The sequence below is a fragment of the Hippocampus guttulatus genome, chromosome 12 (assembly GCF_054856545.1).
Source record: "Hippocampus guttulatus isolate MCC_2025c chromosome 12, RoL_Hgut_1.0, whole genome shotgun sequence".
NCBI classification, from domain to species: Eukaryota; Metazoa; Chordata; class Actinopteri; order Syngnathiformes; family Syngnathidae; genus Hippocampus; species Hippocampus guttulatus.
Genome location: NC_141272.1, coordinates 8,696,660 through 8,717,827, shown reverse-complemented (window position 1 = coordinate 8,717,827; position 21,168 = coordinate 8,696,660). Strand labels below are relative to the sequence as shown.

General features: G+C 40.9%; 2 protein-coding genes across 5 annotated transcripts; one reads left to right on the top strand and one right to left on the bottom strand.

The window, feature by feature from the left end:
• Nucleotides 1–6,129: 6,129 nt before the first annotated feature.
• klc3 (kinesin light chain 3) lies at nt 6,130–18,675 on the bottom strand. 4 transcript variants are annotated; one of them, XM_086124820.1, is made up of 14 exons: nt 18,574–18,675; nt 11,515–11,749; nt 11,291–11,356; nt 11,043–11,210; nt 10,190–10,265; nt 9,962–10,113; nt 9,761–9,843; nt 9,549–9,636; nt 8,897–8,998; nt 8,478–8,651; nt 8,309–8,408; nt 7,937–8,111; nt 7,459–7,525; nt 6,130–7,382 (listed from the first exon to the last, which is right to left on the bottom strand). In XM_086124820.1, the coding sequence occupies exons 1-14, from the start codon at nt 18,579–18,581 to the stop codon at nt 7,302–7,304; spliced, it is 1,575 nt and encodes a 524-aa protein (XP_085980946.1). In that variant the 5' UTR covers nt 18,582–18,675; the 3' UTR covers nt 6,130–7,301. The 4 variants fall into 4 exon arrangements, 3 of the variants coding, with proteins under 3 accessions (XP_085980946.1, XP_085980945.1, XP_085980947.1); XM_086124819.1 differs by lacking the exon at nt 18,574–18,675 and adding an exon at nt 12,722–13,168; XM_086124821.1 differs by lacking the exon at nt 18,574–18,675 and adding an exon at nt 12,550–13,161.
• Nucleotides 16,864–20,992, top strand: ckmb (creatine kinase, muscle b). The gene is made up of 9 exons (XM_086124822.1): nt 16,864–16,948; nt 18,119–18,231; nt 18,403–18,499; nt 18,594–18,748; nt 18,939–19,071; nt 19,479–19,650; nt 19,902–20,025; nt 20,089–20,278; nt 20,611–20,992. The coding sequence occupies exons 2-9, from the start codon at nt 18,139–18,141 to the stop codon at nt 20,787–20,789; spliced, it is 1,143 nt and encodes a 380-aa protein (XP_085980948.1). The 5' UTR covers nt 16,864–16,948; nt 18,119–18,138; the 3' UTR covers nt 20,790–20,992.
• Nucleotides 20,993–21,168: the final 176 nt, after the last annotated feature.

Below are 21,168 nucleotides of genomic sequence, written 5' to 3'. Positions count from 1 at the left end.
TTTTTAGCTGAAAAAAAACGACCATGTATAGTAAGGCGTTTTTAGCCGAAAAAAAACTACCATGTATAGTAAGGCGTTTTTAGCCGAAAAAGAAAAGACCATGTATAGTAAGGCGTTTTTAGCCGAAAAAAAACGACCATGTATAGTCAGGCATTTTTAGCCGAAAAAAACGAGCATGTATAGTAAGGTGTTTTTAGCTGGAAAGAAACGACCATGTATAGTAAGGCGTTTTTAGCCGAAAAAAACGACCATGTATAGTAAGGCGTTTTTAGCCGAAAAAAAAACGACCATGTATAGTCAGGCGTTTTTAGCCGAAAAAAACGAGCATGTATAGTAAGGCGTTTTTAGCTGGAAAAAACGACCATGTAGATAGAGTAAGGCGTTTTTTGCACAAAAAAACGACCATGTAGAGTAAGGCGTTTTTTGCACAAAAAAACGACCATATATAGTAAGGCGTTTTTAGCTGGAAAAAAACGAACCATGTATAGTAAGGCGTTTTTAGCCGAAAAAACCCGACCATGTATAGTAAGGCGTTTTTGGCCGAAAAAAAACGACCATGTATAGTCAGGCATTTTTTGGACGAAAAAAACGACCATGTATAGTAAGGCATTTTTGGATGAAATTTTTCGCCGAAAAAAACGACCATGTATAGTAAGGCGTTTTTAGCCGAAAAAAACGACCATGTATATTTTGGCGTTTTTGGACGAAAAAAACGACCATGTGTATTAAGGCGTTTTGAGCCGTAAAAAAACGACCATGTATAGTAAGGCGTTTTTAGCTGGAAAAAAACGACCATGTATAGTAAGGCGTTTTTAGCCGAAAAAAACGACCATGTATAGTAAGGCTTTTTTAGCTGGAAAAAAACCACCATGTATAGTAAGGCGTTTTTAGCCAAAAAAAACCGACCATGTATAGTAAGGCGTTTTGAGCCGTAAAAAAACGACCATGTATAGTAAGGCGTTTTTAGCTGGAAAAAAACGACCATGTATAGTAAGGCGTTTTTAGCCGAAAAAAACGACCATGTATCGTAAGGCGTTTTTAGCTGAAAAAAAAACGACCATGTATATATAGTAAGGCGTTTTTAGCCGAAAAAAAACGACCATGTATAGTAAGGCGTTTTTAGCCGAAAAAAACGACCATGTATAGTAAGGCGTTTTTAGCAGAAAAAAAGCGACCATGTATAGTAAGGCGTTTTAGCTGAAAAAAAAACGACCATGTATAGTAAGGCGTTTTGAGCCGGAAAAAACGACCATGTATAGTAAGGCGTTTTTAGCCGAAAAAAAACGACCATGTATATAGTAAGGCGTTTTAGCTGAAAAAAAACGACCATGTATAGTAAGGCGTTTTTAGCTGAAAAAAACGACCATGTATAGTAAGGCGTTTTTAGCCGAAAAAAAACGACCATGTATATAGTAAGGCGTTTTTAGCCGAAAAAAAAAACGAACATGTATAGTAAGGGTTTTTTAGCTGGAAAAAAACGACCATGTATAGTAAGGCGTTTTGAGCCGAAAAAAACGACCATGTATAGTAAGGCGTTTTTAGCTGAAAAAAACGACCATGTATAGTAAGGCGTTTTTAGCCGAAAAAAAACGACCATGTATATAGTAAGGCGTTTTTAGCCGAAAAAAAAAACGAACATGTATAGTAAGGGTTTTTTAGCTGGAAAAAAACGACCATGTATAGTAAGGCGTTTTGAGCCGAAAAAAACGACCATGTATAGTAAGGCGTTTTTAGCCGAAAAAAAACGACCATGTATAGTAAAGCGTTTTTAGCTGAAAAAAAAACGACCATGTATAGTAAGGCGTTTTTAGCCGAAAAAAAAAACGACCATGTATAGGAAGGCGTTTTTAGCCGAAAAAAACGACCATGTATAGTAAGGCGTTTTTAGCCGAAAAAACGACCATGTATAGTAAGGCGTTTTGAGCCGAAAAAACGACCATGTATAGTAAGGCGTTTTTAGCCGAAAAAAAATGACCATGTATAGTAAGGCTTTTTTAGCTGGAAAAAACCCACCATGTATAGTAAGGCGTTTTTAGCCGAAAAAAACGACCATGTATAGTAAGGCGTTTTTAGCCGAAAAAAACGACCATGTATAGTTAGGCGTTTTTAGCTGAAAAAAACCCACCATGTATAGTAAGGCGTTTTTAGCTGGAAAAAAACGTCCACGTATAGGAAGGCGTTTTTGCCGAAAAAAACGACCCTGAATAGTAAGTCGTTTTTAGCTGAAAAAAAACGACCATGTATAATAAGGGGTTTTTAGCCGAAAAAAACCTACCATGTATAGTAAGGCGTTTTTAGCCGAAAAAGAAAAGACCATGTATAGCAAGGCGTTTTTAGCCGAAAAAAAACGACCATGTATAGTCAGGCGTTTTTAGCCGAAAAAAACGAGCATGTATAGTAAGGTGTTTTTAGCTGGAAAAAAACGACCATGTATATATAGTAAGGCGTTTTTAGCCGAAAAAAACGACCATGTATAGTAAGGCGTTTTTAGCCGGAAAAAAAAAACGACCATGTATAGTCAGGCGTTTTTAGCCGAAAAAAAACGAGCATGTATAGTAAGGCGTTTTTACCTGGAAAAAAACGACCATGTATATATAGTAAGGCGTTTTTAGCCGAAAAAAACGACCATGTATAGTAAGCCATTTTTAGCCGAAGAAAACGACCATGTATAGTAAGGCGTTTTTAGCCGGAAAAAAAACGACCATGTATAGTAAGGCTTTTTTAGCCGAAAAAAAAACGACCATGTATAATAAGGCGTTTTTTGCCGAAAAAAACGACCATGTACAGTAAGCCGTTTTTAGCCGAAAAAAAACGACCGTGTATATAGTAAGGCGTTTTTAGCCGAAAAAAAACGAGCATGTATAGTAAGGCGTTTTTACCTGGAAAAAAACGACCATGTATATATAGTAAGGCTTTTTTAGCCGAAAAAAACGACCATGTATAGTAAGCCATTTTTAGCCGAAGAAAACGACCATGTATAGTAAGGCGTTTTTAGCCGGAAAAAAAACGACCATGTATAGTAAGGCTTTTTTAGCCGAAAAAAAACCGACCATGTATAATAAGCCGTTTTTTGCCGAAAAAAACGACCATGTACAGTAAGCCGTTTTTAGCCGAAAAAAACCGACCGTGTATATAGTAAGGCGTTTTTAGCCGAAAAAAAACGACCATGGATGATACTAAGGCGTTTTTAGCCGAAAAAAAGGACCATGTATAGTAAGGCTTTTTTATCGGAAAAAAAACGACCATGTATAGGAAGGCGTTTTTGCCGAAAAAAACGACCCTGAATAGTAAGTCGTTTTTAGCTGAAAAAAAACGACCATGTATAGTAAGGCGTTTTTAGCCGAAAAAAAACTACCATGTATAGTAAGGCGTTTTTAGCCGAAAAAGAAAAGACCATGTATAGTAAGGCGTTTTTAGCCGAAAAAAAACGACCATGTATAGTCAGGCATTTTTAGCCGAAAAAAACGAGCATGTATAGTAAGGTGTTTTTAGCTGGAAAAAAACGACCATGTATAGTAAGGCGTTTTTAGCCGAAAAAAACGACCATGTATAGTAAGGCGTTTTTAGCCGAAAAAAAAACGACCATGTATAGTCAGGCGTTTTTAGCCGAAAAAAACGAGCATGTATAGTAAGGCGTTTTTAGCTGGAAAAAAACGACCATGTATAGTAAGGCGTTTTTAGCCGAAAAAAACGACCATGTATAGTAAGGCGTTTTTAGCCGAAAAAAAAAAACGACCATGTATAGTCAGGCGTTTTTAGCCGAAAAAAAACGAGCATGTATAGTAAGGCGTTTTTACCTGGAAAAAAACAACCATGTATATATAGTAAGGCGTTTTTAGCCGAAGAAAACGACCATGTATAGTAAGCCATTTTTAGCCGAAGAAAACGACCATGTATAGTAAGGCGTTTTTAGCCGGAAAAAAAACGACCATGTATAGTAAGGCTTTTTTAGCCGAAAAAAACCCGACCATGTATAATAAGGCGTTTTTTGCCGAAAAAAACGACCATGTACAGTAAGCCGTTTTTAGCCGAAAAAAAACGACCGTGTATATAGTAAGGCGTTTTTAGCCGAAAAAAAACGACCATGTATAGTAAGCCATTTTTAGCCGAAGAAAACGACCATGTATAGTAAGGCGTTTTTAGCCGAAAAAACGACCATGTATAGTAAGGCGTTTTTAGCCGAAAAAAACGACCATGTACAGTAAGGCGTTTTTAGCCGAAAAAAACGACCATGTATATAGTAAGGCGTTTTGAGCCAAAAAAAAAACGACCATGGATGATACTAAGGCGTTTTTAGCCGAAAAAAAGGACCATGTATAGTAAGGCGTTTTTATCAGAAAAAAATGACCATTTATAGTCAGCCGTTTTTATCGGAAAAAAACTACCATGTATAGTAAGGCTTTTTTATCGGAAAAAAAACCACCATGTATAGTAAGGCTTTTTTATCGGAAAAAAAACGACCATGTATAGGAAGGCGTTTTTGCCGAAAAAAACGACCCTGAATAGTAAGTCGTTTTTAGCTGAAAAAAAAACGACCATGTATAGTAAGGCGTTTTTAGCCGAAAAAAACCTACCATGTATAGTAAGGCGTTTTTAGCCGAAAAAGAAAAGACCATGTATAGTAAGGCGTTTTTAGCCGAAAAAAAACGACCATGTATAGTAAGGCGTTTTTAGCCGAAAAAAACGACCATGTATATAGTAAGGCGTTTTGAGCCAAAAAAAAACGACCATGTATAGTAAGGCGTTTTTAGCCGAAAAAAAACGACCATGTATAGTAAGGCGTTTTTAGCTGGAAAAAAAACGACCATGTATAGTAAGCCATTTTTAGCCGAAGAAAACGACCATGTATAGTAAGACGTTTTTAGCCGAAAAAAACGACCATGTATAGTAAGCCATATTTAGCCGAAAAAAAACGACCATGTATAGTAAGCCATTTTTAGCCGAAGAAAACGACCATGTATAGTAAGGCGTTTTTAGCCGAAGAAAACGACCATGTACAGTAAGGCGTTTTTAGCCGAAAAAAACGACCATGTATATAGTAAGGCGTTTTGAGCCCAAAAAAAACGACCATGTATAGTAAGGCGTTTTTAGCCGAAAAAAAACGACCATGTATAGTAAGGCGTTTTTAGCTGGAAAAAAAACGACCATGTATAGTAAGCCATTTTTAGCCGAAGAAAACGACCATGTATAGTAAGGCGTTTTTAGCCGAAAAAAACGACCATGTATAGTAAGCCATTTTTAGCCGAAAAAACGACCATGTATAGTAAGGCGTTTTTAGCCGAAAAAAACGACCATGTACAGTAAGGCGTTTTTAGCCGAAAAAAACGACCATGTATATAGTAAGGCGTTTTGAGCCAAACAAAAACGACCATGGATACTAAGGCGTTTTTAGCCGAAAAAAAGGACCATGTATAGTAAGGCGTTTTTAGCCGAAAATAACGGCCATGTATAGTAAGTCCTTTTTAGCCGAAAAAAAATGACCATGTATCGTAAGGTGTTTTTATCGGAAAAAAATTACCATTTATAGTCAGCCGTTTTTATCGGAAAAAACTACCATGTATAGTAAGGCGTTTTTATCGGGAAAAAAAACGACCATTTAAGGAAGGTGTTTTTAGCTGAAAAAAACGACCATGTCTAGTAAGGTGTTTTGAGCCGAAATAACGGCCATGTATAGTAAGGCCTTTTTAGCCGAAAAAAACGACCATGTATCGTAAGGTGTTTTTATCAGAAAAAAATGACCATTTATAGTCAGCCGTTTTCATCGGAAAAAAACTACCATGTATAGTAAGGCTTTTTTATCGGAAAAAAAACAACCATGTATAGGAAGGTGTTTTTAGCCGAAAAAAAGGACCATGTATAGTGAGGCATTTTTAGCCGAAAAAAACGACCATCTTCAAATCCCTCCTCAAAACTCACTTGTATTCTTTGGCATTCGACTCAGCATGACTTAGATTTGTTCTTGGTTTTACTGTTCGGTGCTTTCTACCGTCTTTGTTACTGATTTGTTTTACTGTTTATTATATTTGTTAAATTGTTCCATGAATCAAATGCCTGAGCGACACAACGATTATGTAACGTCACCTTTAAAATATAAGCCAATGTGTGAAACAAAAACCAAATAACTCCAGAAACACTAAAACATGTTGGCCTTTATTTCAACTTCCCATCTAGTTATTCCAATACCAACTGACTAAAATGAGTATCTATAGAAATATATGCAACCAACGTGATATTTTACACCACAGCAAAATCTACATTCAAGATTGTAAAAGCAAAACAGCAAGTAAAAAAAGCCAAAATGAATGAAAACTTAAATTTTCAATGAGAGTAGAAAGGTGAGTGTCAATATATAAATAGTTATTTCAAAAATCCTGCGGCATCACATGCCAAACTATGAAATAATCTTCAGAGTTCCACTTCCAGTGCAGCTGACATTAAATAGTTTCTATAGGGCCAGTTCTTGATTTGCTACAGTTTAATATGTGCAATAAGCTTCCAAGAGTTAAATAAAAGTCAGTTCCATCAGTCGTGTTGGGGGAAACACAACCGTTACATGTACTGTAAACAAACCCTCTCGGAGATGATAAATGATGAAAATACTTTGTCATTTCAAGGCAAAAAACGCATTAGACTTATTCGTCGGAATGTAAAACTTTTTCTGGAAATGTATGTTCATATTGAGGTGGAAGTTATTCATAAATTCAAGAAATCACATGAACTGGAATGCAAATTTGTCAAATAGTCAAATGATTGCCGAAGACGGTGTCATTAGCAGGACAGGCCACTAAATGGTGATGCAGAAACGCCACACACTTAGTTTTATCCACCTGTTGAGCTTAGCTTATATCGTAGAAGCACAACTAGCCTCAATAACATTAGTGTGATCCGCCATTTTTTTGTACTTTGTAGGTCAACGGCCTCCCTATTATCTTTTGAGGCCTAAAAATGATATTGGCATGTAAACAAACAGCCAAAAGACGTTTTATTTCCCCTCATGAAAATAGATGCCTCCCTTACATGCAAAGTTTAACAGAACCCAGCAAAAGGGGTTGTTGTGTGATTTACAACTCAAGACGGCAACGTCCAGATAATTTAATTGTGTGGCATGGGAAAAAAAGAATGGTGTCAAGCAGGAAAATGGAATCCTTTCAAGCATTTTTATCTCAGTTACGACTGACGCCACCTCTGAAAGTGCATTTTTGGCCCATTTTGTGACATTTCGACAGAATAGCGACTTGGGGGGAAGCAGGAAAAAAATCCTGTCTGTATAAAAGGGGCTTAAATGTGTGCGTTTGTGACGCTTAACTGGGTCCGAGTGATCCTCGCCTGTTGAGGTTCTGTGTACTGGAGCTGAGTCCTCGATGGTCCATCAGGCAGCGCGACTGAGCCACAAGAGCAAAACAAAATGTTGCCAAGGCCCGCGTCAACAACTTCCATTTTGGGACGGCATTAGCTCACCTGGCCGCCGTCCTGACTTTCTCCGCCGCTGATGTTGAGCACGTTGAGCGAGTTGGCTCTTTTCATTCTGAAAACAGGAATTCACATGACAACATTGGCTGAGCGTGCACTATTCTTTTGTTCACGTTCACACCTGCTTATCCAGCGTAGTATTTACTCTACTGTCAGTTTTGTCAGTTACCTTGGGAAAGTGACTTAGTTACTTTACTGATGACTTGTTTTGAAAAGTAACTCCGTTTTAGGATACAAATGAATTTATTCGTTACTTAGAGCAGACGCCGACAAAACGGCTGAAGAAAACGACAAGTGGTTTTGCTAATACCTTATTGGAAGTGCACTTTTACAGCTATGTTAAATGACTCCGTTTTTATTTAACAAAAGTTTCAAGGGAGCCAACGACACTTATTGGTTATCATTGAGACGGACAATACTCCTGACTATTGTTGCTGCCTTTACTTACAGACAAGCATTACTTTACCCAGCATTCCTCGGAGTGGCTTCCTCCACATCGACACCCTTGAGCTTGCGCACCAGCTTCTCGCTGCTTCGCCGTATGGACTCTCGCAGCTTGGTGAAAGAGCCACTTCGCCTCAGCGGGCCATCCTGATGCCCGGATTGGTCGCTGCCGCCCGACCAGCTGGGCCGGGCATCGCCTGGAACGACGGAAGAGGGTGAAGAAAAGATTGGATGTTATGACAGCAAGCCTTGATTAAAAATAACTAAATAACACTGAAGATAAATGTGTGTGTGTGTGTGTGTGTGTGTCTCTCACTGTCTCTTCTCCCCTTTCTGTTTTAGTCACCTGAGGATAGTTTGCAATCCTGGACGTCATAGTAACGTTTCCGCTTACCTTCCACAGATCCAAACTCCTTCTCATGCGCTCGGGTGAGAATCTCCTTGTAGAGCGCTTCCGCTTGGCGGTACTTGCCCTGCTTGAGGTAACAAGAGGCCTGACAGGAAGAAGACAAAGTTGAGAATGAGGATCCTGCGGTTGCACAACGGCATGACTTGGGGCTTACCAGGTTGTTTTTGGTCTTGGCCACGTTGGCATCGTCGGGTCCCAGCTTGCTCTGATAGATGTGCAGAGCTCGCTCGTAGTAGCGCTCCACTTCCTGGTACTTTCCCTGGTTCTGACACAGCAGTGCCAAGTTGTTGAGCTGCTTGGCCACGTCAGGGTGCTCTGTGCCCAGTACCTGGCAAACCACGCAAGGTACAACTTGGGCCGTTAACACATGGTCGTTCCAGTTTAATTTTTTTCCACCAGAAAACTATTGTTGCACTGCTGACATTAGTCAGGAGAATCCCAAAAAATTATGAACAAACAAAAAAATGGTAAAAATACAAAAATATGAGGAGGAAAACCAAAATATTAGAACATTTTAATATTAATGCAGAAATATGTTTAAAAAAATATTTCACAAGATTGAAAACAGTTGACCTTCTCGCGGATCTGCAGCGCTCGCTTGCACAGCGGCTCAGCTTCTGTGTATTTGCCTCGCTTCCCATAAAGCACCGCCAGGTTGTTGAGTGTGGCCGCCACCTACAAACACAAACAAAAACACGCATACAAACATGTGTGTGAGGGTGTGTGTGTGTGTGTGTGTGTGTGTGTGTGTGTGTGTGTGTGTGAAAAATGACCATGTATAGTCAGGCGATTTCATCGGAAAAAAAAAACATGGTCGTTTTTGTCTAATATTTCCAGGATGAAATATTAGACAAAAACGACCATGTTTTTTAAGGCGTTTTTAGCCGAAAAAAACGACCATGTATCGTAAGGGGTTTTTATCGGAAAAAAAACGACCATGTACAGTATACTAAGGCGTTTTTAGCCGAAAAAAAGGGCCATGTATAGTGAGGCGTTTTTAGCCGGAAAAAAAACGGCCATCTTCAAATCCCTCCTCAAAACTCACTTGTATTCTTTGGCATTCGACTCAGCATGACTTAGATTTGTTCTTGGTTTTACTGTTTATTGTATACGTTAAATTGCTCCATGTACAGCACTTTGTATGCAGCGATGGCTGTTCGAAAGTGCTCTATAAATACAATTTGAATTGAATTGAATTGAATATGTGTGTTTGTGTCCAACTTACAGCCGGGTGGTCCACTCCCAGTGTTTTCTCCCTGATGGCCAGCGCGTCATTTAGCAGGTTGGCAGCTTCTTTGTATTTGTTTTGGTCTCTAAATATACAAAAAAGGGTACAAATGTCTTTTTTATTTTTTAAAACATTTTTAATTTGAAGGGCAAAACGTTTGAATGACAAGTTACTGAAGAATGTTGTGTTGCCAAAGTTACTGTCCTCACCTATACACCAGTGCCAGAATGTTCAACATGGTGGCCACGTCAGGGTGGGTGTGGCCCGACGACTTCTCCAAGTCTTCTAAGGCCTGGGGAGGATTTCAAGTTTCGGTCACATGATATGTCTCCGTCACATGATCTTAAATGATTTCAGGCGATTTTGCGACCCGTGTCATTTCCGATACGTTGGCAGCAGGGAGCGCTCACCTGTTTGCAAAGGGGCACGGCGACCTCGTATCGTCCCTGCGAGGCGTACTGGATGACGAGGTTATGGAGCGTCCGGAGGCGAGCGGGAATCTCGTAGCCTCCTTGTTGGGCTGCCGCTGCCGCACTACTGTGGTGATGTTGCGACGTCGACACTGACAACACACATTATGCGCACATTTTCAGGTCATTTACATTATTCGGTTTATTTTGCGCGTGTGTGAGTGTTACTTTGTGATGACTCCTCAGCCTCGCCAGGGAAAAGGTAATCCAAAGACTCCTTGTTGGAAGATGTGTTCTTGTCATCCTGGAAATATTAGACAAAAAATACATAAGTCTTATGACAAATTGAAACTAAAAGTACTAGCTAAAATACTAGCTAAAAATTTGAAAATATTTGGAAACATAATAATACTAAACAAAGATGTGAATATGACAACATGTTATCTTTGTGTATTTTTTTAAAATAATTTTTATTTATATACTTTTTCATCTACTTCTCCCTTTCATAATTTTGCTGCTGTAAATTGGAAATTTCTCCATTGTGAGGCAAATAAAGGTATATACTGTATATATATATATATATATACACACACACACACACACACACACATATTCATATATAAAATATAAAGGAAATACTAGACCGAAAATAAATAACGTTAGATGGAAATAAACATTTTACCTCAAATAAACACATAAATAAATAAATAGGCAGAATAAATTTTAAAATAGTTGATGGAAACACAGAAACATTTTGGTTGGAAAGTTAATGAATAATGGAACAAAAATATGAGCAAAGAAAATGCTAGACATGAGCAAAGATACACAACTCTAAGACACAAACATTAGGTGAAACAAAAATATTGGGTGGAAAATACAACTGAAGAATCAATAAACTGTGTTTCTTCTTTGACCATTAGTTTGCTGTTGTGGCACCCAATGTATGAGAAAAACTGCTAAACGCACAATTTTTTTCTCAGCAGTCCAATCAACCATCTGAAGTGTAATCGCACTTTTTGTTTGCATCCTGCGAGTGCGTGCTAAGTGTGGTTAAGTGTGCCCGCTTGGTGTGCTGTCTCACCGGCGGCGGTGCCTCCTCCTGGTCGTACTTGCGCATGGAGGCCATGAATTGCAGATGCTTATTGTGTTCTTCTAGCGTGACCACATCCTGCTCGCGCTCCTGCAGACGTTGCTGGGTGCCCGCCAGCTCGTCGCGCAGCCACTGGTTCTCCTGACACAGGCGGCGCACCTTTAAATGGACGCCAAAACAAATGGAATCAACCTCCTCTTGGTCCTCCTTCTCCTCACATCCGCACTCGGCAGTCTCACCTGCGCTCGCAGCTTCTGCTTCTCGGCCTCCAGAGAACCCAAATGAGCCGACAGTGCCATCATCACCTGATCGCACAACACACAAACTAAGTACCGCAAGGTAGCGTTGCAGCTCGTTCTTCTCTGTTCTGTCTGTGTGTCCCCCATGAAACTACATACTGTTAAATTAAACTAGGTCATCATTTTTCTTGCTTGTTTCGTTTGCTTTTTGTGTCAGACTCAACCTGTGCTTCACTGAGTCCCAGTTCGATCCTGTCCAGCGACTGTCGTATGATGCCACTCTTCTCGCGCTCCACGCTGCAGTCGCTTTCAACCATCATTTCGGCACTCTGGGACGTCCCCTGCAGGCTCTCCAGCAGGCTGCGATTCTCTCCTCGCAGCGCCTCCAGCCCAGCGATCACCTGCTGCGTGCTGCACAGGATCTCCTCCGCCGACAACATGGCCGGACCTCCTCGCGTGCTACAGAAAGAAAGTACCACAAACGCAATCAAGTGAAAACCATAAATTGTGTTTTCAATTTAAAATTCCTTGATAGACTCTGAAAATATTGAAAATATATAAAATATTTACTCATGAGGTGCTCTAGGTGATATAAACATGCTGTCCAAACATTATCAGATGGTCGAACAAAAACCTTTGCATATGTTACAAACTTTGTGGGTGGGTGATAAAAATTTTTACATGACTGGTTAGCACGTTCGCCTCACGGTGCATAGGTGGATTCGATTCCAACCCCGGCTTTCCTGAGTGGAGCTTGCACGGTGTTACAAGACAACATATCTATTTTCTCAGCATTTTTAAAAAGTAAAAAAAAAAAACCACACAAAAAAAAAACAATTTTGTTCTGGGGGGGGGTGATACGTCATTTTTTAAAATGTAAATACTGTATGTTGAGTAGCAAATGAAATACTATTTAATAAAAGTTAAAGGTCAGAAGACATATTACTATTTAAAAAAATATCACGTCGTGTGTATACTTTAAAAAATATCACACCGTGTGTATTTTTTAAACAGAAATGGGCAGTGAAAAAAAAACATTTTAGAAAATGTTGATACAATGTGCAGCAGGCCCGCGAGCAATAATTATAATTCGCACATAAATCTCCCAACTCGGACACTTCGAGTTGTTTATGGGCCAAACGAAGTGAGGATTGCAGTAGAATAAGCAACATATGTTAACATTTGCGAGCTTGCAGCAAAGGTAAACAAACACAAAGACGGTTCATTTCCACTCCCACTCTAAGTTATTTTTAGCCTACCTGCTAAGTCTACACTCCGTCGGGATCTCGTCTGGTTTAGTGCCCTGCAAGGAGGTGCTGTTTTTATATGAGGGTGAATATTATTTATGATTTGTTGTACATTTTCGCCCGGTTTATGTGATGCTGAAAAGCTTATTGGTCTTAAAAAGTGATAGAAGTGTCAATGATCCACCTGCAACCTCCTCGACTCGCTGTCATCGCACAGAACTAGCAGCAGTTTTGTAGCACAATCTGGCACCAACTTCCGCCTACGAATGTGACGTCATAAAAGTAAACGTTTTGACGGCACGACACAGCACAGAAAAATATCGTCGTAATTAAAATGTTTCACTTTATTCAACATATTATTCCTATAATTGTGAGTCATATAATTTATGTCGGATAAACCTAAAAAAAAAAGAGCAGTACACGTTAGACTCCGTTTAGACTGGAGGGAAAAACCGCTAACTTCCTGTGTTTCTTCCCCTCGCTTTGTGACTGAAGGAGCTTACCTGATCCCATTTTTCCCAGCATCCTCTGCAGCTAAACGACGTCACCTGGATGCTGTTTCTGTCGAATATCATAATTGTGAGAAATAAAATATTAAATTTTGGTTTAATGACTGCTTCTCTGTGATTCGCCTGTACACTACTTGATTCATTGTTAAGGGTGCAGCGAGTCAGCAAAGATCAGTCAGAAGCAAGCGATATATTTTGTAATTGTTTACATTTTTAAATTTGTTTTCCTGAATATTTTTTCCTTCCGTTCTTAAATGTATTGTTTTGTATCATTCAACAAAAAAAACAACGAAAATAATTCCCAAAAGCTGAACTTTTTGGAGAACCAGGAAAAAAAATTCTGAAAAACAAACAAAGAAATTTGATAAATCCATGAACGAGAATTTTTTTTCACGAAATGGAAAAAAAAAATACTTTGAAAAACAGAAAAAAAATAAATACAAATACTCAAAAATAAATTACCCAGAAATCTTTTTATTTTTGTTTGTTTTCTCAAGTGAAAACTGACTAGTGTTACATCCATCCATCCATCCATCCATTTTCCGAACCGCTTGATCCTCACTAGGGTCGCGGGGGGTGCTGGAGCCTATCCCAGCCATCTCCGGGCAGTAGGCGGGGGACACCCTGAATCAGTTGCCAGCCAATCGCAGGGCACACAGAGACGAACAACCATCCACGCCCACACTCACACCTAGGGACAATTTAGAGCGACCAATCAGCCTGCCATGCATGTTTTTGGAATGTGGGAGGAAACCGGAGCACCCGGAGAAAACCCACGCAGGCCCGGGGAGAACATGCAAACTCCACACAGGGAGGCCGGAGCTGGAATCGAACCCGGTACCTCTGCACTGTGAAGCCGACGTGCTAACCACTGGACTACCGGGCCGCCCTTACTAGTGTTACAGTTCAATCAAATAAGAAAAAATTCTGGTTATTAAACATGCAATTGTGTATGTATGAGTGTGCCTTTTTAATCCGAGTGTAATTCATTGGGATTGAGGAAAGTATTATTGTTACTTACACATATTTAGTGAGCATCTTAAACAGCCAATCCACTAAAGAATGTGAGCAGATTGTCGTTGAAGTCACATTGTACAGCAAAATATTGTGTGTGTGTGTGTGTGTGTGTGTGTGTGTGTGTGTGTGTGTGCGCGCGCGCGTGCGTGTGTGTGTGTGTTTGTGAAAGAGAGAGAATGTGGTCGGGTCATACCCAGGGACAGCTGAGTCAACGCAATCCAATCGCGGTTCTGGCCGAGGAGGCACCACTAAAATAGTCAGAGTGTAAAAGTTGAACTGGTGTGACTTGATCAGTTTGTTCAGTTAGTGTTTCATGAAAAAAAAAATCCATATGAAAAACAACAACAAAAAAAAAATCAACAACACAACTGTTATGATAAAAAACACAAGTGCAGATTCAGCTGTGAACATGGCGATGGCAACGATATATGACGTGGCGTTGGTACGTGACAAGTACGTCCATAGAAATACCTTGCATGACTACCAAGACCCGTAAAACGTGACACCACAGGGGCCGCTGCGGTGGAAAGACTAGGACGTCATGGATGACATGCAGAAAAGGGAGGCAACTCAAACATGATGTGTTTATTAGTTAGGTGTAGGTGTGAGAAAGGCATCCATTTTTTTTGGTTTGTTTACATTTTCCAACGTTCACTTCAACAACACTTCTAGGAAATTACAATATCCCATCACTAGTGAGCTTTGTTTCCAACAGGCCCTCGGACTATATATCTACTTGAAGATGGTTTTGCAGGAACCATGTTGGTGACCCCTTCAATAATGTGCATTCAATGAGTAGACTGCATAAATGTATACATTCAAGTGGTGTAGCATAATGTACTACGGCATGTTTCAGCGTTACGTGTCGTAATGTTGTGCAACATAATGCCCTGTATGAAACATTGCATGCATTAATGGTTTGGACCATGATCTTATGTCCTACAATGTTCTGTACCATAATGTTGTATGTCATAATAACGTTGCCATAATGGTTTGTACCATGCAGTTGTTTTCAGTCATGTTGTGGAGTACAATTCTGTCAGTATTCATGTTATGAACCGTTGTGCATCAAAATGCGGCACCATTGATCTTGTTCACCATCAAGTCGTTTGCCCTCATGTTGCGTACATGAATGTGAATACTGATTGACACAGTGTCGCTGCTTATATAACTGCCCTTGTGGGCAGCTGTGGCACTGTGAGGGGTCGGGACAGGGCGGTGTAGTGTGTGTGTGTTAGGTGGGGGGGGGGGGGGGTGGATGCTGATCCAGTGTGCATCTAAAGTGGGAAACTGGATCTGTGCCACAGTAGCATATGATCAAGGGAGCACGCACACACACACCAGACATGACCCAAGTCCTATTGATAGTCTTATAAAAGTCAGCGTGAAATACTTGCTGTCAATACATACACACGTTATATTGAAAAGTTGCTTGTATGAGCCAGTGCTATGGAGTTGTCTGGCAACAAGCTGTCGCGTTTAATTTAGGGAGCGACACGGAGGCCTGTTTCAGTGAAACAAGAGACCAGGGGAGGATTTAGTACCTGATGCTCATGTGCAGCACAAACTGATGTCTTTTGCTGCGACACAAGGAACACACTTTTCAAAAACTACTTTGGCCCCATGTTAACATTTTATTTGCTTATTTTAGTACAGGATCTCACTCGGTGACGTCTCTAGTGAAGCATCCAAGATCCAGCATGATCTCAGTATGATTAAATAAGCTTCAGGCAGATGACTGAGGTTTAGCAAATTAGCAGCCGGTGCTAACGCTAGCGGCGCTTTGAGAGCGATTGGAGCAAAGTTTCACATGACGAGAGGGGGAATTTTCGGAAGTTCACCCCGTGAATCCCCACCCCAAAGCATCAGTCTCCAGTCATGTGATCTGTTCCATGTCTCAACAAGCTGGTGTTGAGTTTCACTGAGAGATGGTATCGAGCTAATAATGCACAGAAAATACCTGACTAGTTGCCAAAATGTTAGCAACAGCTCAAGTATTACATAGGGCACACACTGAAAATTAAAGCAAAAACAAAACATCCCAAATACATGAGGAAACGTGTTACAGGAGGAAGGAAACCAAGACATAACTCTTTAACCATAATTCAAAAAGATTTGTTTGCCACAGATACAACACTGTTCTCCAGCAAGAGAGCACAAGCTGATGCCTCAACATCTGAGCTATCCAGCCACTTATACATATATATATATATATATATATATATATATATATATATATATATATAAAATTAATAAAATGTTTGTTTTGGTTCATTAACGGTTACAACAATATGAGGATTTGAATTACAGGCAGGGTATTTGGTTGTACTGAGGTGATATTTTAAAGAGGTAGTATCAGCCGATACATCGGCTGGCCAATTAATTAGTCGGGCCTGGAACATACATGTATAGAAGAATGCGGTATCGTTGAACATGGAAGGGCTGAACATGTTTTGACAAGCACCGATTGGGAATTTGCGTAAATTGAATAGTTGAACAAGTACCGGTAATTGAACATGGCTGACAAAATGACGTGTGTGTACATGCTTGAATATAGCTGAGAACACGCTTACGAACACATCACACACACACACACACACACACACATACACTGGTCCTGCCGACTGCGGCGATCCGCGAGGTGAAAGTTCTCCATGTTCCTTCTGCAGCTGTCACCTCAACCACATTTCCTCGTTGCCTTTTACAACAGTCGGCTTGCCACTCGTCCAATCACATCAGAGCGGCCCGAGTCCTCTCAGCCAGTCGTGGTGGAGGTGACGCTATAAAAGTCAGCGTCCAACACCTGGCACACTTGGGCAACCCCTACATTTGGTGGACAGGATCTGATCCCGGGATCTGTTACCTCTCTCTTTCCTCCTGAGCAGGTAACGCTGTCAATCATGTCACAATTTTGTCTGGTGTTGATCATTAAAATAACACCAATGGAATTTGTAATTTAGAGGTTTTGATGTGCTCACTCTGTTGCTGTAAATCTGCTGAAAAAATAACACTTGTGTTTGTTAAGGCTGTTGTGTCTTCAAGGGGCCCCAATTGTGATGAGCTTTTGTTGAGGCAAATTTGACCGAAAATGAGATCAAACATTATCAGAGGAACATAAAATGTTCATATTTAAGTTTAAATTCAAATGAATGAATGCTAAAAAATACAAAAATAAAATTCCAATAAAACAATAAAAAATATTAAAATTGTTTCATTGTTTAAAAAAGTAAATGTTTTAAAATATTATTCACTTTAATACCTGAAATTTAAAAAATATTGCAAAACAATAGTCAAAAAAGTATTTTTGTATTTAAGTATTTACCGGTAATTGTAAATCCCAATTAAACTAAGGCAGCGCACCAAAATATTTGCCCAATCTACACAAGATAGACAAGAATATTTTTTAAAAATGAAGGTTAAAATCTAAAAAGTTAGATTTATTTTTCGCAACTATTATTAAAGTCGTTGCATAGTATTGGGAAAGCCTCATTGTCATGGGGGGAAAATGTGAAAATAGATGCTTCTACTTTTGAACTGTACTTGGGGCTGTCGCGTGGAACAAGCGTGATGATGTTCTGAGGTTGCATGAGATGCAACAGATTGATTCGCACACACTACCTTTCCTTTTCAGTGCCTTGGCCGAAGGAGCTGTGAAGGGGGCCAAGGCATGGAGGTGGGGGGCTTCTAGACTATTAATAATCCTCCCTGCTGGGAGTGGGCTCTTGCGGTGGGAGGGATGAACGGCACAGCTGAGAAAGATGTTGACAGAGTGACACTCAGACACAGATACCTTTGACTTTTAGCAAACACTTCAAGGCCTCCACTTCTATCAATCAGAGTAGTGACGCAAAAGGAGAGAAAGGCAGGGAGAGAGCTTAGCGGAGAATGAGAAGGTGTCTCCTCTTCTCCCAAAGAATCATCAACAAAGCCATTGAAGCACTGGGAGAGACCTCAGAAAATGCTATGGGTGCTTAATTCATTAAAATACACACACACACACACACACACATTCATTTTCATTAATAGGTCATCATTTTGAATGTATTTTGTGACAGTCGGAGCAGGAATTGCAGCCATGGCCAAGAATTGTCACAACGACTACAAGATGAAGTTCACATCGGACGATGAGTACCCCGATCTGTCCCAGCACAACAATCACATGGCCAAGGTAGCGCACGGCTACAGTAGATGTATTCACTGTACAGTATATGAATGCACAAGCGTGTGCATTTGTATACATACAGTATATCTATATTTATATGTGCGGATAGAGAAATATATACTGTATATAAAACTTGCATTGAATACAGAGCCACCGTTGTCCCTCTTCATGATGCAGGTACTGACCAAGGACATCTACGCGAAACTGAGGGGCAAGTCCACCCCCAGCGGCTTCACCTTGGATGACATCATCCAGACCGGCGTGGACAACCCCGGTAAGCCGAGTTCCAAACACCTTGCAGCTTTGACGACAAAAAAAAAAAAAAAGAACTAATAAAATGCCACCAACCTTGGCATCGTCCTCCTCAGGACACCCCTTCATCATGACTGTGGGCTGCGTGGCCGGTGATGAGGAAAGCTACGAAGTCTTCAAGGACCTGCTGGACCCCGTCATCTCGGACCGTCACAATGGTTATGGACCCAGCGACAAGCACAAGACCGACCTGAACTTTGAGAACCTAAAGGCAAGTTCTTCTTCATAGTTGGTACACAGAGAAGGAAAAAAAGTACACTCTTAAAAAAATAAAAAAAGAGATAACCTCAAAATTTCAAGGCAACAATCTTAGATAAAGTTTTCAGTTTGGCAATTGAACTAAAAGTTATAAGTTTTTTCAAAGAGACAGGTTAAAACAACTCGCTCGTGTGTTCTCGCAGGGCGGAGATGACCTGGACCCCAACTACGTTCTGTCCAGCCGCGTGCGTACCGGCCGCAGCATCAAGGGCTTCACCCTGCCACCGCACAACAGCCGCGGAGAGCGCAGAGGCATCGAGAAGCTCTCCATTGAGGGTGACTAGCTTGTCAGAAAATTGCTTCATTCAAATGTATTTATCCCCCCCCCCCACCCCTGCCAAAAAAAAAATCGAATGCTTGTGTTAACAGAAATGGTGACACAAGCTCCGACATTGCATACAACCCTTGATTGATACGCGATGCGATTGGCCAGCGGGGGGCACGACCAACACAAGACGGAACCCAAATACAATAATATACAATCCATCTATCCGTCCATTATGAGATACGCTGATCCTCACAAGGGTCACGGGCGTGCTGGAGCCTATCCCAACTGTCTTCGGGTAGCTGTCTCGGTGACCCCTGCACTCAAGCAAATGCTAGTACAAGTGCTAAGAAATGTGCCAACACCAAGCGCAAACACAAACGCTAAGTCAAGTGCTAACATTGTCCCGCTTCCACAGCCCTGGCCACCCTGGAGGGCGAGTTCAAGGGCAAGTACTACCCCCTGAACGGCATGACCGACGCCGAGCAGGAGCAGTTGATCGCCGACCACTTCCTGTTTGACAAGCCCGTGTCTCCGCTGCTGACGTGCGCCGGCATGGCCCGCGACTGGCCTGACGCCAGGGGCATCTGGTGAGTCCAAAACAACCGACACGCCATTCCTCAACCTCCTGAGCTGTGAATGCAAAATGTTGCGCAACTGGTCCCAACATCTGCATTTCTTGACGGACAATTTGTCAGTCTTGACCGGTGACAGGTACTGACAGACAGAATAAATTTATGGGGAAAAAAATCGAAAAAATATTTCCCTAATTGGCTGAACAAGTTGGGAAACACAATAAATAGACAGAGAGATAGATCGTGACATTGATTTGGTTATGCAGGCATAACGACAACAAGACTTTCCTGGTGTGGGTGAACGAGGAGGATCACCTGCGCGTCATCTCCATGCAGAAGGGCGGCAACATGAAGGAGGTGTTCAGGCGCTTCTGCGTGGGTCTGCAGAAGGTAAGCAAAGAACAAACGAAAAAAACAATGAATGAATATGTTGATAAATTGGCTTTTCCACAGATCGAGGAGATCTTCAAGAAGCACAACCACGGCTTCATGTGGAACGAGCACCTGGGCTACATCCTTACCTGCCCATCCAACCTGGGCACTGGCCTGCGCGGTGGCGTCCACGTCAAGCTTCCCAAGCTCAGCACGCACCCCAAGTTTGAGGAAATCCTCACCAGACTGCGCCTGCAGAAGCGCGGCACAGGTACCACCACTCCACTTCTGAACGGGGGCTCTGCTCGCTTCACTTTTTTCAATTTTTCTTATTCTAAAAGAGTGGAAAAAAAGTCACCTTCCAAAAGATACATCAAATCCTTGAAACAATATGTCATTTCTTTTAAAAAAAAAATCACTGTAAAACATCTTAAAAAGTCAGCATTTTTTTTCTCATAACATAACTGTACATCTAAACAAAATCCCCTTTCATAAGATTACATCTTTTTTTTTTTTTGGCACAAAAAATAAAAACAAACAAATTTCAAAGCCAGTATTTCTGCGAGGCGGTCGACCAAACTTGATCTTACTTTCTGCCTGTAGGTGGCGTCGACACGGCCTCCGTGGGCGGCGTGTTCGACATCTCCAACGCTGACCGTCTGGGCTCCTCCGAGGTGTACCAGGTTCAGTTGGTGGTGGACGGTGTCAAGCTGATGGTGGAGATGGAGAAGAAGTTGGAGAAAGGCGAGTCCATCGACGGCATGGTCCCCGCCCAGAAGTAAACGAAAAGACCAACGACCATCATGCTATGACTGTGTTTTTTTTACATGTATATCAAAACCAAAACAAAGCCTGGTTGTTCCTTGACATCATCGGTATCCTCCTTTTCCCCTCTGTGACATCCTGGGATCAATCCATCTGCCTAATATTCCTCTGGTCGTAAATTAAACTGGACTAATAAACAAATGCCCCATTTAAAAACAAACTACTTTGTGTCTTGTGTTCTTTTATGCTAACTGACTGTTAGCTACACCCCGGAAATGGAGAATGGCCAAAGAACAGCACACGCCACCTAAGTAAAGACATGTACGCGGTCTCTCAAAAATACCCCCCCCCCCCCAATTTTTTTTCTTAAATGTTTCCTTCATAACAATACAGCAT